Raw genomic sequence first — 16,579 nt, forward strand, 5'->3', positions numbered from 1 at the left:
CGGCAGGAGGCAGTCGGCAGGGTCGCGCCCCCTCGAGGCCAGGAGCCTTGGCCTGGCCCCGCCTTCAGACCCCGCCTTTTCTTCATCCGACCCCGCCCCCACAGCGTGGAGGCTCCCGAGGTGGTCGCTGACGCTCCCTGGGTGGGGCCAGGATTGCCCCGCCCCTCCTGCCGTTCGTTCCCTACTTTAGGCTGTGCGATACGCCGTCGGGTGGGCGAGCTGTGGGCGTGGTTTCACAAGGGCCCGCCTCTCCGGGCTTGCGATTGAGACCCCAGGACTCGGTCAGTTGCGGAGAAATCGGGCTGGTGGGCGGGGCATGGACCAGCCCCGCCCCTCGAGCCCTGTTTTTCCCGCCCCCCTCCGCCTTCGGCCGAGTCCGTCTCGCGGGCGGGCCGGGGGCGGGGCTTCGCGTGGCCCGGCCCCTCCCCGGCCCCGCCCCTCTCGTAGCCGCCCTCCCCCGCCGGGCTCTGCTAGCACAGCCGGTTCCTCTTTACATAACGGCGAGGGGCGGCATGGGCTCGGGCCACCGCCTCCGCCCGGCCGCCCGCCCGGACTGTCGCGGCCCGCGGTGGCGACGTCGGAGACAGCAAAGTTTCCCCGGTGCCGGCCCGGAGGCGCATCCTCCCGCAACTGTCAAGCGCTGGCGGCGGAAATGATGAGGCGCTGGCCATTTTCCGAGCCCGGGTTTCCTGCCTGAGCCCCGCTCGAGCGAGCCGCGAGCCAGGAGCCGGCGCGCGGGAGAGAACGCGCCCGGGGCGGGGGCCCGCCCGCCCCCTCGGGATTTCGGGGGGCCGGGGGCGCGCGACGCCATGGGCCGGCCGGGCCCGGACCCCCTCTCTCTCAGGTAAGCACGCCTTTCCCAGTGCTCCCCTCCTCCGGGGCTGGGACGGCTTCAATGGGGGACGGGGAGGCCCCGTGTCCCGTACTGCCCAGTGTCTGCGCACTCCCGCAACTGCCTAAAATATTGTCCTGCTGCTCACTCAGGTGGGGGTATTCAGGGGTGACCGTTCCCCAGCTCCTGCGACACCCACACACGTGTTGGGGATGTAGTGGGGGTAGCTGAGGCAGTGGGGGAGGCGCTGGGAGAGGGTTTGGCTAATACTCCCAGCTGCCTCTTACTGTAGCCTAGCCAGTCAATTTGTGCCTAGAGAGGAGGGGCTGGGGGTCACTGCTTTGGTACCTTGAAAGTGAAAGTAGTCAAATTGAGCCCGTGAGAATGGAAGCGTCCTCTTGGAGTGGGGCACAGGCCTCTCCCTACTCTCCCAGGCCAGGCCATGTGGCTAAGAGGATAGCACTCAGCACCCCCCACCCCCAGCATTCCAGAAACCCCTCTCCCCATTCTCTGCCTTAGGGAGGTGGGGTGGCCCAGGCGCCCTCATGCTGCAGAATCAGGGGGTTCAAAAGGGTTAGGGCTTTCAGAGCTCAATTCTCTTTGGACTGGTACCTTCCCACCCTGGACATGGGGCTGCAGGGGAATCCTTCCACCCCAAAATAAACAGGGACACAAGTCATTGGCCTAATAGGTCAGCAGGGCTGAAAGGTATTTCAGAGGCCCTTAATGCCTGGTGCAGAAATCCCCTCCCTTCCCTCATTCTGTTCCTGGGGGTTTTTGGAACAGTGGGACTGCATTTGAGGAACTGGGGAGGGGGGCCTGCCTGCCATTCCACTTTTTTTCCTTGAGTTTCCTCATTCTCCTGTTTCTCTTCCCCATTCCCGGGGCCACAATGATGTAGGTAAGGAGTTCACTGCCTGCAGCTGGAGGCCTCCATCGAGGGGAATGGCCAGGCCGGACTGAGTGGGAGGAAGTGAAATTGGGCTCCAGGAGGGGGGTTTCTGAACAGAGGGCCTGGCAAAACGAAGTCTGGATGGCCAAGAACCAGCTTTGGGAGCAGGAGGGGCGGAGATCTGCCCTGGGAGATGAGCTTCCTCCGACACCCAGTAGCTGCCCTGCTCAGCTGGGGCAGCCAGTCCGTTCCCATTTACAGTCCAATCCCTAGGGCCCCTGCCAGGGCGGTGGGCACATGCATCTCCAGAGTTGTGGGTGCGAGCTGTGTCTGAATTTCCCATCACTGACCTGGCTGCCAGAACGGAAACAGCCCTGGAGGCCCCCTGGGGCCCAGAGACCCAGCTGTAGGAGGGGGAAAGCGGACTGAGACCCTTTGTCAGGCTGGGGTCAGCAGATGAGAGGCCAGGGCCCGTTGGGGAAGTTGGATGGGTTTTTAATACAGTTTTTCTGAGCTTTTTCCCACAACCCCCCTCTGGGAGGGAAAATCCTTTGGAGCCAAAGGGTGAACATTCCTAGAACTCGTGTGAGTCTCTGTGGGCCATGGAGGAGCCAGCTGGGAAGGGGCTGGACTAAAGAATCAGCTTCTGGCGTCTGAGTTCCTTCAGGGGCTCAGCAGTGACAGAGGAGGGTCGTGGAAGCTTAGGTTCCCTACCCCCACTGCTTTTTCCCAGCCAAGGGCATGGGCAAGTGACACTTGTAAGACTTGGTTTCCCCCTGTGTGAAATGAGGTAATAATAGGTTTGTGGTAGGCATATAATGAGCCTGGCATGGAAAGGTTCAATTACAGGTGGTGGTGATTTTCCTCATTACCATCATTAGTGTTATTGTTACTGGCTGTGGAATGTTTGTTCATCAGCATCCCTTGAGCACCACCTGCGCGAGCAGCTCTGGGGTTTCCTGAGTTCTGGGAGGAGAATTCTGGAGTTCCTGGACAGGGTGAGATGTTGGTGAATCCCGGCTCTGTGGCCCCACCTCAGTTTCTTCATCTGTCAAATGGGTGTGATATTAGTACCTACTTCTTTAGGGTCATTGGAACCATAAATGAGTGAATTCATGAAGTGTTTAGAATGGCTTGGTCAGGAGGAAGAATAGTAATAAGGAAGAGATTGTTGTTATCTTGCTGTGTGTGCCTTGTTTTTCTTCTCCTTCCCTTCCGCCCTTCTTTTGAATCCTGGGCTTGATCCTTCTCCATTAAAGGGAACTTCCTAACACAAATTCGTACCTGTAGAACTACTGCAATACAGCAGAAGCCTGGGCCGGGAGGAGCTGGGGGGCCCTGCCGGGGTTCAGCCTGTAGGCGCCATTGGGTGTCTGGGTCCGGCTGTGCCGCCTCCTGGACAGAGCTTCCTCGGGGGCAGAGGGGGCGGTGATGGAGGCACTTGGAGGGACCTTCCAGCTGCCCTTCTCCCGCACTGCCCACCCTGAGTAGGAGAGACAGAGCACATAGGGCACTCAGTGCTGGCCTTGGCACTCAATTAATAATGGACACTGTTGTTGTTATTTTTATTCAAATGAGAGGACTTCTCTGTTCAGTTCTTGCTTCTCCCAGTAGCAGCATGGGTTTTAGAACCAAATCTGAGCTTTGCCAGCTTCTAGCTGTGAAGCCTTGGACAAGTTACCTGACCTCTCTGGACCTCAACTGCCCAATGGGGGTTCCAGCTTCTCTTGGGTATATGATCCTATATGTGAGTTCATATGTGAAGGGTATGAGCCTGGCAGAGAGTAGGGACTCCCACTGTGTTGAGTATAATTGCTGTGGCTGTGTGACCTTGGGCTTGTCCCTTAACCTCTCTGAGCTGTGGATTTCCTCATCTGTGAATGACAGCACTAATAGGGTTGTTTTGAGAAGAGGCAGGCACAGTGCCTGGCATGCAGTCAGTGCTTAATAAGAGCTACTGCTGTTAATGCCTGAGAGGGAGACTGGCACTTAATTGCCAGGTTTCCTGGGAAAATGGTCCCCTGGGGGCTGTGGGGTGGTCAGCATCTTTGGCAGAGCAGAACAGGAAGTTCCTTCCATCTGACAGACGAAAGAAGCCTGTCTCAGAGTCCAGAGGTGTACAAGTTGGCTTGTTCCCAGACAGACCCTGTTCCCAGCTGCCTGCCCTCCCTGAGGAAACTGAGGCCAGTAGGCTGCCCAGGGGAAGTGACTCAGCTAGGGTCATGGGCTGAGTCAGGCCTAATTGGACCCAGGAGCTCTGTGCCCCAGCTCCCTGGCTTCTGGGGCCTGAGGTCCCTTGGGGATTGGGCAGGTCCAAACCACAGCTGGACACCCACTGACTTGGGCCCAGAAACCTGGACGACCAGCATTCTTTGGTGGGGACTCTGGGGTCCCAATGGTCACCCCTGGGCTGCTCAGTCCAGCATCCTTCCTGACCACAGGGGCAAGGGGCACTTCCCCAGGAGAGCAAGTCCTCCTGGTGTCCCCCGGCTCCGCCCTGTCCGGAAACCCAGCAGCTGAGCAGATGGCTGGAAGATTTTTCCTCCCACGCCACCCTGTCAGGGGTCGGCTAGGGGAGCCGGGCTGCAGGCTTCCTCATGAACCAGGCAATGGAGCCCCTGGGGGCCTGCCCGGATGTGGGCCCCCACCCCGCTGGCTGGGGTGTAGCGGGGGAGAGCCTGCCACTGCCCTGCATGTCCCCAGGGAGGCCTGGGAGGGAGGAAGTCTGTGCCCGGCTCATCAGGAGCAGACTCACAGGGCGCCTGAGGGGGAGGCTGTGGCCTTGAGGGGCTGGGGGCCTGGAAATGCGATTAGGGGAGGTGGACGCAAAAGAGGGCCTTTGGCACAAAATCGGTCCTTTGAGAGCTGGCACTCCTGTCGTGTCACTGGAGGAGAGTCCCAGAGAGGGTGATGAATGTGGAGAGAGGTGCACAGGAGCGGGAGGGCTTGAGAGCTCCCGTCCTGATATCCTGAAGAGGCAACACCGTCTGGGGGCTTTGGGACACGTGGAGCTGACAGGCTGCCCTGCCATCTCTCTCCACCCAGGGGCATTTAAAGGAAGAAGTCTATCCTGGGATGGGGGTGGCTTAGAGAGTTCTGCCTATTCTTGGGGGCGGGGCATGGGCCTGGCTCTCCCCACCTCCCGAAGCCTAGCTGGGCTGTTGGCCGGGGTGTCAGGCGGGGGTGGGGGCAGAGGAAGCCAGAGGACATTTCCTGTTCTGGCAGACTGCGCTGATGTGATGAATGTCCTTGGGCACTCAGCGACCCCAGAGAGAATATCTCGGGGCTCCCTGGCTGCCCAGTGGTCTAGGAGAGACCCCACTTCTCAGCCTCCCTAGGGCCCCAGAACCTCTGCTCTGAACCTCCCATAGGTTCCTCCACAGTCTGACCCAGCATGAGTGGTGTGAAAGGGCAGTGGGCCTCCTGCCAGGCCATGTGTTGGAATCCCCTCAACTCTCTGGGCCTTCTTGAACAGGGGGGATCTGGGCTCCCGAAGAAAGTCGGTGCTGCAGGCAGGAAAGGCAGAATTGCTTCCAGCAGCCTGGAATGAACCTGGAGGGCTTCTTGGAGGAGGTGTCTTCCTCGGAAGGTATAAGACTTCCTGCCCAAACATCTGTGAGCTGTAGACCTGGGTGTGGATGGAGGCTCTGAACTGGCTCATTTTAAGTTCACTTGACACAATTTAAAATATTCTCCCTGAGCCTTGGCAGGTTAAATTCCCACAGGTGGGTAAGGGCCTTCTCTGCACCTGGGCCTGATAATGAAGCAGGAAATATTAGCTTCCCCGGATTCCATTATTACCCGGGGTGATTGGACAGAGGAGAGGCTTTTGAGCCTCAGTCTCTGGGGTCCTGAGGCTTGGTGTAGGATGCATTGCTATCTGCCTTAACAAAGGGTCACCACCAAGCACTGGCTAACCTCACCAGGTTGCCCTTAGCAGGGATGCTGTGGACACTCTGGTTTTAAACTTGGGGGCCTGAAAGGCAGACCCACCTCCCCTCCCCCATGACATGAGCCCCAGTATGGGCACAGAGGTAGCTGCCCCCACCTCTGTGGTGTGCAGTGGGGAATTGATGGGTGGGGCGCCAGGATACAATCCGATCTCTCTCTTCTTGTTGCCTCATCCTTGTCCCTTACCCTGCTGGGGGATTTGGGGAGATCTTGGACCCCTACTTCCTTATCCAGCAGAACTCGCTGTCCTCAAAGCCCTGGATGAGGACGTGGGAGGGACCCCCCGGACTTGCAGGCCCTCTGTGACGGCTATTCATCCCTTTGGTTGCCCAGATTCCCAGATGCTCCCATGGGTGGGGAGGGGATTGGAGGGGGAAAAAGCCCCAAAGACCCCTCTCCTCATACCTGCTAGCTGAAGCCTGGGGGGCTCCTGGGAACCCACAGGTGACTAGTAGTTGCTTTTCCTGCCAAGAGCTTCTAGGCCCTGTTCCCAGGGTTGGCGTGATCTGATCAGTTGCTCTTCTTCTGTGTCTGGCACATAGTAAACACTCAGTAAATGCTACCTCCTGGGCCAGGGCCCAAAGAGGGGACCACCTTCCTGTGGCCTGGCTGCCTGCCCTGGCCAGGAAAGCTCCCAGGCGTGGCCCCCTCCCCAACACAGGCCACAGCTGAGTGCTCTGGCTGGTGGCTTCCTGCCCAGAGCTCCTGCCGGAGCTGCCTAAGCAATGCTTCTCCCCTGAGAAGGCCTTGTGTTCAGACTCCTGTGACCCACCCCCCCTGCCCTGCCCCCTTCCTGGCCCAGCCAGTGAAGCCTGTGAGACTCTCCCTGTGGCTTCTTACAGCAGGCGGGTCTGACATTCTCTGGAGCTGGCAGCCCTCTTTTCGAACAATAACAACAGCAGCAGCCACTTGTTCCTTGAGCCCTGTGCTGAGGACCCCACAGATATCAGTTCTTAGAATGCTCCTAGTGAATGTCCAGAGAAAAACATGAACCCATTTTACAGATGGGGAGGGGAGCCCTCTCTTCTGCAGCACACAGTGAGGAAGTGGCAGAATGAGGATGTGAACCCAGATTTGGTTGGTATCTCCACCGTGGAGAGCTCATTTGTGGCTCATTGTGGGTTTCTGTCAGTCCATGAAGGTCAGGGGCATGATTGTAAGAGTATGACTGTCAAACAGCAGCCTACCTCAACCCTGGGAATTCACCACTTCATGCAACTTTAGCATTTCTGGAGTTGGCTGTTCTGACATGCCCCATGGAGTGGGCCGGAGTGCCGTGGCCCTTGGCTGCTGGGGGCAGATGCTGAGGGAGGTGGACGGTGAGCAGTGTTGCTCACTATAGCTGGTGCTCCCGGCAACTGAACAGGCTTTTAATCCCAGCTGTGCCCCTCATGCGCCTTGTGACCCTGGACAGACCATTCCTCCCCCACCTTGGCTTTCTCATCCATCAAATGGGCATAATGCTGGGACTGCCCCTGCCAATGGGGAATGAACAAGTGAAAAAATGCAAAGTATTTAGCACAGAGCAGGGCACGTAGCGTGAAATAGCGTCATTTATTGTTGTTTTTAAAATTTTCACCCTGTGGCTATTTTCCAACCTCTTGTTCAGAGTTGCTGAGGCCTCCTGACTCCAGCAGGACCTGAGTGAGTGAAGTCACTCAGTCATGTCTGACTCTGCGACCCCATGGACTGTAGCCTAGCAGGCTCCTCCGTCCATGGGATTTTCCAGGCAAGAGTACTTGAGTGGGTTGCCATTTCTTTTTCCAGGGGATCTTCCCGACCCAGGGATTGAACCTGGGTCTCCTGCATTGTAGGCAGATGCTTTACTGTCTGAACCACCAGGAAGACCTGAGTGAGGCCTTTTTTCTTCTCCTCTGGATAATCATTCACTGGGCAGTAAGTCTTCCTTGTGGTGTGCATTTAGGCACTGATCAGGTGTTTTGTGGGGGGCTTCTGTGTGGGGTTTGCATTGATCGCTAGCCATGGGAGCTCTGTGCTTCAGTTTAACCACCTGTAAAATGGGAGCAAGTATTGACCCTACCTGCTAGTGCTGTTGTTAATCCTGGGAAAGTTAATGTTTTGCAAAAGCAGTTAGAAAAATGCCTGATGTTTAGCAAGTATTGAGTACACACCACTCTTCCTGTGGGGAACTGGAGTAGGGGGCCCAGTGAGGAGGGCTGCTGGCCCCTGCCTGAGTGGTGAGGGAGCTTGCAGTGGACACAGCTGTTCCGAGAAGGCTCTTCCCAGGGTTGGTCCTGCAGCTGGGCTTCAGGTCTCTGATGTACAGGGGCGGACAGGGTCAGGTGTTCCAGACAAAGGGACAGGCCTGGATGCCCAGGCAGTGGGTTGGCCCAGCAAGAAGTGCTCATCAGTGAATGCTGGCCACCACACACCTGCTGGAGGAGCCAGAGGTTGCAAATCCAGCCAGCTTCTTGTATTCCTACCTTCATTCATTCAGCAGGTGTTTATTGGGCTCCTGCTGCATGCTAGGACTTGGGGTTGGAGCTGGAAGTGGCTCCTGGCATTGTGGAGTTCACAGTCTGGTGGGGGAGAGAGTCACTCATTAAATAATCACAGTGATTGAATGAAAGCATGTGTGTGGAAAGACAAGTTCAGGACTCAGTCACCAGTGAGCTCAAGGAAGGCTTCCGAGTAAGACTGGAAGCAGCCTGGGAGCAGGCAGGGCACAGGGACACCTGATGCAGTGGCCCAGCAGCAGCCAGTGTGAGGGCCAACCACACAGGGTCTTGTGGATGGGACAGGCGCTCGGGTCTGGAATCTGGTTTCCCAACCTGTGAGCACAGTGCTGGGTCAAGGTGTGCGGTGGCCAAGGGGTTAGCCAAGGAGAGGTCACCCATACTTTCAGGTAAAACCCTCTCCTTCAGCGACAGGGTGGTTTTCTTGGAGTGTGGTGGCCAAGGACACATGTGGCCCCTCTTCCTTCCCTTCTGCCCACTGTGTACAAAGTGCCTACTGTGTAGCTGCTGAGGGCCCTGTAATGTGCGAAGTCGTCAAGTGTGTGCACAGCACCCTCCCAGCTGAAGCAGTGGCACCCCTCCATGCCTTCTGGGCTATGCTGCGTTGATCAGCTGCAGGGTCACCACCAGGACCTGAGATGTAGAATGGGGTGGGGCAGAAAGAACCCCAGTTTCTAGGTTCAGAGTCTCACCTTGAGACCCCTTACAAGGACTCCTTTCAAGGTCTTAGAAGGTGGATACTGTGCTGCTCCCCATTTGGCAGATGAAGAAACTAGGGTTCAGAGAGGTCTGATGAGAGGCACAAAGCCAGTACTTTTCTGTGTTTGTATATAATGTAGCTCCAGGAGAGCAGGAATTTCTGTCTCTCTGGTTTGCTCCTGTATCCCTAGGGCCTAGCACAGTACCAGGCACACAGTAAGTCCTCGGTATTATCAGGGTGGGGTGAGTAGACATCCATGAGTATGTGGTCCTCAGCAGGGGCCCAGGCCCAACCTGGCTCAGTTGGAAGGAAGGACAGTACTGATGGTAACGAGAGAGGGCCAGGGTTCAGCACCGTGGACAGCAGAGGGTAGGGGGCTTCTGTACTTCAATTGTGTAGGAGGCCCAGTTGCGATGAACAGGCAAGGGTCACCTGTCGCAACATTCCCCCATCAGAGCAGGAAGTACCTTTGTACCCCTTATGAGTCTTGTTAATTTATTCCTTTTCATCTTTTTATGTTTATTTTTATTGACACCAGTAATACACGCTTATTGTAACATTGATTACAAGACTTATTAGGCTTTCCTTAGGTTCCAAAGCCTTTCCATTTAATTCAGTGAATCCTCATAACATTTCTGTGAGGTAGGTGCAATATGGTCCCCATTTTACAGATGGGGCAAGCAAGGCAGAAAGACATCACAAACCAGGGTAACAACTCGTAAGCAGTGGGATTTGAATCTAGGCTCCAGGCGCCATGTTCTTAACCAGATTTTCTAGAGACAAGTAAAATCTTTCTTGGTTACTTCCCCTCTTGCACCCCAACTTCTGACTCTTTCCCACAGGTCACTACTATTGCTGCATGGGTTTGCTCCAGCCACATCTTTCTTGCCCATCATTTAAATACATTTATGTACACATAGAATTTGTAGTTTTGCTTTGTATGTTCTTGTAAATGGGATCATGAATGGTTTCCATTGATAAGTGGTTTGCTTTTTCCCTTAATGCTGTGCCCTGGAGACTTCCCAAGATGGTAGCATAGATCTTCTTCCTTTTGGAATGTGCTGTAGCACATTCTGGCTTGCAGATGTATCACAGTTTGTTTCACCAGTCTCTGACTGATAGGCATTTAGGTTGTATTCATTGTTTAGTCGCTCAGTCGTGTGCGACTCTTTGCGACTCCATAGACTGTAGCGTACCAGGCTCCTCTGTCCGTGGGATTTCCCAGACAAGAATATTGGAGTGGGTTGCCATTTCTTCTCCAGGGGATCTTCCCAACTGCTGCACTGGAAGGAGGATTCTTTACCACTGAGCCACCTAGGAAGCCCTTAGGTTGAATTTACCCTTTCCCTGGCTCAAATAGTAAAGAATCAGCCTGTGATGTGGGACGCCTGGGTTCGATCCCTGGGTTAGGAAGATCCCCTGGAGAAGGGAATGGCAACCCATTCCAGTATTCTTGCCTGGGAAATCCCATGGACAGAGGAGACAGGCAGGCTGCAATCCATGGGGTCGCAAAGAGTCTCACAAGACTGAGCAACTAAGCACAGCACTTTTTCCCTATTATAAATGTTGGGGCAGGAAACACCTGGAAGGGGATTGTCCTGTACATGTCTCTCTGCTCAGGTGGGAAACTGTTTCTCTTGAATACTTACAAGGGGAATTACTAGGTCTGAAAATGATCCTCCCAAGCTGCCGGCCCAAAAGGCTGTACTCCCCCAGTACCGGCAACATTGTAGGGGAGTGCTCATTTTGCTGCATCTTCACCAGCACTGAGTATTAAGGAAATTTTCGCTTTTTGAGGTAGTCCCTGGTGGCCAGCATCTCTGGCGGTGGTATTGTGGTGGTCTGCCCAGCCGTCCACTCCCTCCTCTGTCGCGCACTCCCCACCGTGTCTTTCAGCCTGGCCGCTCCACCTCGGTCTCCGCCATGAACGGGCCCACCCTGCAGTCCTCCTCGGCCTCGTCTGCGTCCTCGGCCTCCACCTCGGCGGCGGCCGCCCCGTCCCCGCGGGGCTGGAGCGAGTTCTGCGAGCTGCACGCGGTGGCCGCGGCCCGGGAGCTGGCCCGGCAGTACTGGCTCTTCGCCCGCGAGCACCCGCACCACGCGCCGCTGCGCGCCGAGCTTGTGTCGCTGCAGTTCACCGACCTCTTCCAGCGCTACTTCTGCCGCGAAGTGCGCGAGGGCCGGGCGCCTGGGCCGCCGGCACCCCGGGCCGCCCCCGCCGCCCCCGTGCGCGACTACCGTGAGACGGGCCGCGGGTCCCCGGCCAAGGCCGAGGCGGCCCCCGCCGAGCCGGGCGCCAGCTCCGCCGCCCCCGCCCCCGCCCCCGGCCTGCCCAAGGCCCGCAGCTCCGAGGAGCTGGCCCCGCCGCGGCCGGCCGCCACCTGCTCGTTCCAGCACCTGCGCCACAGCCTGCGCCACATCTTCCGCCACCGCTCCGCCGGCGAGCTGCCCGCGGGCCCCGTCGCCACCAACGGGGAGGCCGGCGAGGCGCCGGCCAGGCCCGGCCTGGCCAGGAAGCTCCTGCCCTGGAGCCTGGCCCGGGAGCCGCCGCCCGAGGCCCTCAAGGAGGCGACGCTGCGGTACAGCCTGGCCGACGAGGCCTCCATGGACAGCGGGGCGCGCTGGCAGCGGGGGCGGCTGGCGCTGCGGCGCGCGGGCCCCGACGGCGCAGACCGCCTGCTCGAGCTCTTCGACCCGCCCAAGGTAAGACCCCGCGCACGTGGCTCCGGGTGGTGACACTTTCCCAGCAGAAGGCCGCAGAGTGCCCAGGGGACTTTTAAAAAGTGAACTGTTCCCTCAGAGAATCATTTCCCATTTTTAGATAGTACAGAGCTCCCTTAGACGCCACACTCAGTTTTGCTTCGTGTTTCTTTGTTACAATGCCGTGCACATTCGTCGTATAATTAAGGAATAAACGTTGGAACATGACTGTTAACTGGACTCTGAGGGTCCTTTGGATTCCCCTGGTTTTCCCCTGAGGTCCCTTTTCTGCCTCAGGACACCAAGTTCAATGTAGTCGTCATGTGTTCTTAGGTACCTCTTGGCTGTGATGAATGGTTCTTCAGCCTCGTTTCCAGCGGCCTTGGCGGTTTTCAGCAGCACTGGTCAGGGATTTTGTAGAATATCCAGGGACACCATAGATGGGCATCATGTGGGCCGGTGGCAGCCTGGATCAGGGTCCTGAAAAGCCTGACCCCGGTTGACCCTGACAAATAGGATTTCTCCTAAGGAGTTAAAAACTGTGGTGGAATTCCTTAGAGGCCTTCCATGCTTTGTGAATGTCTTACTTTCTTTGAAGTTTAGATTTTTTTTTTTTGTCTTTTGGGACACAATTCCAGTGGTGCAGTTGAGGCTGAAGGGTCGTTGTCGTCTGGACACCTGCAGGACTGCATCTTTGACCAGATGTGTCAAGCTGATGGGATCCCGTGGCCTTTAAATTCCCTTCTCTTTGTGGTTCTGTTATGTCCTAGGCCCTTAGTCTAGAGAGTGAGCAGAGCAGATCCCAGCCCTGGGGGGGGTCACCGTCCGGGTGGAGGAGACCAACAGTTATTCATTCATTCAAAAAATACTTGTTGAGCAACTGCTCAGCATTAGTTGCTGGGGAAGCTGGTGTCCTGGTAGGGCTATTAAAGGAGTAAAATGACCAATGAACTTGGAATTATAAATTGTAACTTGTGTTCTGAAAGAGAGAAATGGAACCTCTGGGAGGAGGTCCTAATTTGGGGGGTGGGATGGGATGTTGTCAAGGAAGCCGCTTGTGTGAAGTACCTTTCCTTTTTAAACTTCACTGTGGAGTCATACTCACATGCTGAGCCGTGTGAAGTGCGTCTGAAACCTCACAAGGATCTCTGTGTTTGTACACCCAGTGGCCCAGTGCCCTGGGGGGCTCCCTCACACCTCTTCCACATCAGCACCCCCCACACTGACTCATGCCCCTATGGATTGCATTTCTCCCTTTTGACCTTCATATAAATGGAATCACACAGTCTGTGTGTGCATGCTAAGTCGCTTCAGTTGTGTCTGACTCTGTGGGACCCCATGGACTGCAGCCTGCCAGGCTCGTCCATGGGATTCTCTAGGCAGGAATACTGGAGTGGGTTGCCATGCTCTCCTCCAGGGGATCTTTCTGACCCAGGGATAGAACCCACATCTGTTACATCTAACCTGCCCTGGCAGGCGGGTTACCACTAGGGCAACCTAGGAAGACCGGAATTGCACAGTACGTTGGTTTTTATGTCTGGCTTCTTTCACCCAGTGTATTCTGGACATTCGCTCATGCTCTTGGATGCCCTAGAGTTTGTTTCTTTTTATGGCTGAGTAAATCCAGTCTGTTGTATGGATGTCCTTCAGTTTGTTTATCTGTTTACCGATTGGTGGATATTTGGATTGTTTCTGCTTTGGGACTTTTACACATCATGCTGTAATGAAATTTGTTCTGAGGTCTTTGTCTGGACATATGCTTCCATTTCCCTTTGGTAGATTCCTAGAAGTGCTAGGTCATATGGTAAGTGAAGGTTTAACTTTGTAAGAAACTTCTAAATTTTTTTCCAAATTGACAGCACAGTTTTGCATCCTCATCAGCAGTGTATGAGTCTTTTTTTCTTCTCTTCAGTGGATGTATACTGGTATCTCAAATTGTGGCTTTAATTTGTATTTCCCTGATGACCCATGAAATTAAGTACCTTATCATGTGCTTATTGGGCATTGGGACTGGCTCTTTTTTCAAGTGTTTGTCATTTTTATTGAGTTGTCCGTCTGTTTCTTATTGATTTATAGTCTTTATGTACCCTGAAGGCACTTCCTTTGTCCGTCTGTCTTCTGCACTGTGCTTATCTTTTTACTCTTTTAATGGAACCCTTTTGTGAGCCTAAGTCCTTGATTTCAATGCAGGCTAAAGTTTATCGATTGCTTTCGTTTATGGTTAGTGCTTTTCCTGTCCCATTAAGGGAATCTTTGCCTGCCAAGGGTCATGAAGCTCTTTCTTGTCGTTTCTTCTAAAAGCTTTATTGTTTGGGCCGAATCATCTTGACAGGCCTTCACAAGATCCATCCTGAATTACGGTGTGAGGTAGGGGTCACAGCTCTTCCGGTTCTGGCGCTGCATGCTGATGTGACCCTCTTTTTCGCATTGGATCGCATGTGATGCTACTGTCAGCCTGAATCTAGCATCCATCTGTGTGCTTCTGGACCTTCTGTTCATTGGCCTGTGTGTCTGTCCTTATGCCAACACCACACTGTCTTAATCACCAAAGTTTAACTGTGAATCTTGAGGTAACTTTTCTTTTGTTTCCCAACTGTGCTGTGAGGCTTGTGGGAATCTTAGTTCCACAACCAGAGATTGAACCCCTGCACCCTCATTAGAGGAAGCATGGAGTCCTAACCACTGGGCTGCCACTGAGGAGGTGACTTTGGAACTGAGACCTTTTTTCTGGCTGCACTGGGTCTTTGTTACAGTGAGTGGGCCTCTCTGGTTGAGGCACTCAGACTCCAGAGCGCGTGGTCTCAGTAGTTGTGGTGCACGGGGTTAGTTGCCCTGTGGCATGTGGGATCTTGGTTCACAGACCAGGAATCGAACCCATATCCCCTGCATTAGCAGGCAGATTCTTAACCATTGGACCACCGGGGAAGTCCCTGAACTAAGCTCTTACTGAGATAAGAATCGCTGGGTTTCAGGAAGAGCGTAGGGAAAAGGCACGGAGATGGGAAAGCATTTTGCATGTTTTTAAGAAAGAAGCACAGAAACGTGGTGGGGTCACAGAAGGGGAAGATGGCTCGCGGGGGAGGAGGTCCTGTGAAGAGTTAGTATTTTATTCCAAATGTAACATGAAGCCGTTGGAAAGTGCAGATAAAAACTTTTACTCATTGTTTTAAAAAGTCTCAAGGCTTTGACACCATGAAAAGCAAATAACATCCCAGATACATGGTCTTACCTGCATGATAACGTGCGATTCCCTGTAAAACTTTTAAGAACTGCTGCTTCTTAAAACAAACTGTCTTAGAAAACCCAGCGCCAGGAGTCAGGCAGACCCAAGTTCAAACAATGAATTAGCTTCGTTCTCAGCTGCAGATCCTTAGGCAGGTGCTGTCACCTCTCTGGGCCTCAGCTTCCTCCTCTATCGAGCTGAGCTGCTCAGAGTTCGCACTTTGCGTGGCTGTTGTGTTACTTGGGAGGGCGCCTCTGCTGAACGCCCAGCGCAGGGAAGGCTTGGTGTTTCTGGTTGTTGTGGTTGTCGTGGTAGTGAAATGATTTGGGGACTTATTATTTGGTAATAAGTCAGTGCAGATTTATTTACTGCTTTGGGCCCTTGGTGTCTGGCTGGGATGCATGATCAAGGCTCCTGTTCTTCAGGAGCCCAGGGTCAGAGCGCCTGTCAGAGTCCTTAGGGCTCAGAAGTGGTGTCTGGCCCCGGAGAAGTGGACCTGGGGGTGGCAGCTGGGTCCCTGGGCTCGCCCCTCCCCCCAGGCCACCTGGGCCTCTTTCATAGGCTTGGTAGTTGCTGTGTGACCTGGGGTGTCCCCCACAAAGTAAGGAGCCCTGGTAGGGTATCTCTCACCCCCTCCACAGGGTGTCTGAGCAGGTTCTAGCTCTGTCTGCTGCTGACAGCTTCCCTTCGGGATTAGAACAGCCTGGGGCTCTTCTGAATGTTTCCTGGAGTGACTTGGAGCATCCAGTCTAGGCTGAAGATACCTACACTAGAAGTCTTGAGTGTGCCTGCCTAGTGGGTAGCCTTGACCTCTGACCCTGGAGTTGTCTGTGGGAGTAACTTCTTGATTTGTTTTTTAATTGGAAGAAAGTTGTTTTACAATGTTGTCTTGCTCTCTGCCATACAACAACACAAATCAGCCATAATTATACATATATCAGCTCCCTCTTGAGCCTCTCCCCCCTCCCCCCCACCCCACCCCTATGGGAGCAACTTTAAACAAAGGCAGTGACTTCCCTGATGGTCCAGTGGTTAAGACTCTGTGGGTTCCAGTGCAGAGGGCACAGCTTCCATCTCTGGCAGGTGAACTAAGATCTCACATGCCGGGGCAGCTGAAAAAAAGTCAAGAAAGGCAAAGGAGGATGTGACAGCAAAGGCCTGAGCTCTGGATTCACACCTGAGCTCTGTCACTTGGATGGTGCTCAGGCAGAAGAGGCTTGGAGGACAAGAAGTGAGAGAAGGCACTGCCCAGGGACAGCACTCGGGGCGTGCACCCCTCCTTCCCCCCGGAAGTCTGAGGCCGGGTGGTCGGCAGCTCATGGTGTGCCTCCCCTGGAGCTGGGTCAGAGCTCCGCCTCTGGCCAGTGCCTCTGACCCTGGGCCGGTCAGTTCTCCACTCACAGCCTCAGTCTAGTTGCCTGTAAAGTAGGCGTGGCAGCAGCCAGGGCTCAAGGGTCACCGTGAGGGCTGGGACGGAGGGAGCCAGCCATTGCAGGCGGTGTGTAAGCGGAGGCCACCGGCTGCTGCAGTGGATGTTCAGAGCGGGTGGGAGGAGACAGGCGCAGTTCATTCCCAAAGTCCAAAGTCTAAAGTCTAGTTTCAGTGGCATCACTGCACGTGGGGGGGGAGGGGGGCGGGACAACCCTTCCTTCTGTGTGCCGGCCCTCAGGGGAGGCTGGGGATTGTCCCTGGGGGGTGGTCATCAGAGGCCCCTTGGCAGGAAGTGACATCTGGGACGATCGAAGGTGCCACTCCTGGAAGATTGGGTGAAGGAGTCTCATGCTGAGGAAACGGCAAGTGGGAA

General features: G+C 55.1%; 1 protein-coding gene across 2 annotated transcripts in view; it reads left to right on the forward strand.

The window, feature by feature from the left end:
* The first annotated feature begins 471 nt into the window (after positions 1-471).
* SH2B3 (SH2B adaptor protein 3) overlaps positions 472-16,579 on the forward strand; it is a 37,791-nt gene continuing 21,683 nt past the window's right edge. Inside the window, exons 1-2 of one of the 2 annotated variants that reach the window (XM_069557908.1) lie at positions 472-844; positions 10,749-11,555. In XM_069557908.1, the coding sequence (XP_069414009.1) occupies positions 10,776-11,555 (780 nt within the window). In that variant the 5' untranslated portion in view covers positions 472-844; positions 10,749-10,775. The remainder of the gene's footprint in view (positions 845-10,748; positions 11,556-16,579) is intronic. The other variant, XM_069557907.1, reaches the window with a different exon arrangement.

Source organism: Ovis canadensis, chromosome 17 (genome assembly GCF_042477335.2).
Source record: "Ovis canadensis isolate MfBH-ARS-UI-01 breed Bighorn chromosome 17, ARS-UI_OviCan_v2, whole genome shotgun sequence".
Classification (NCBI taxonomy): domain Eukaryota; kingdom Metazoa; phylum Chordata; class Mammalia; order Artiodactyla; family Bovidae; genus Ovis; species Ovis canadensis.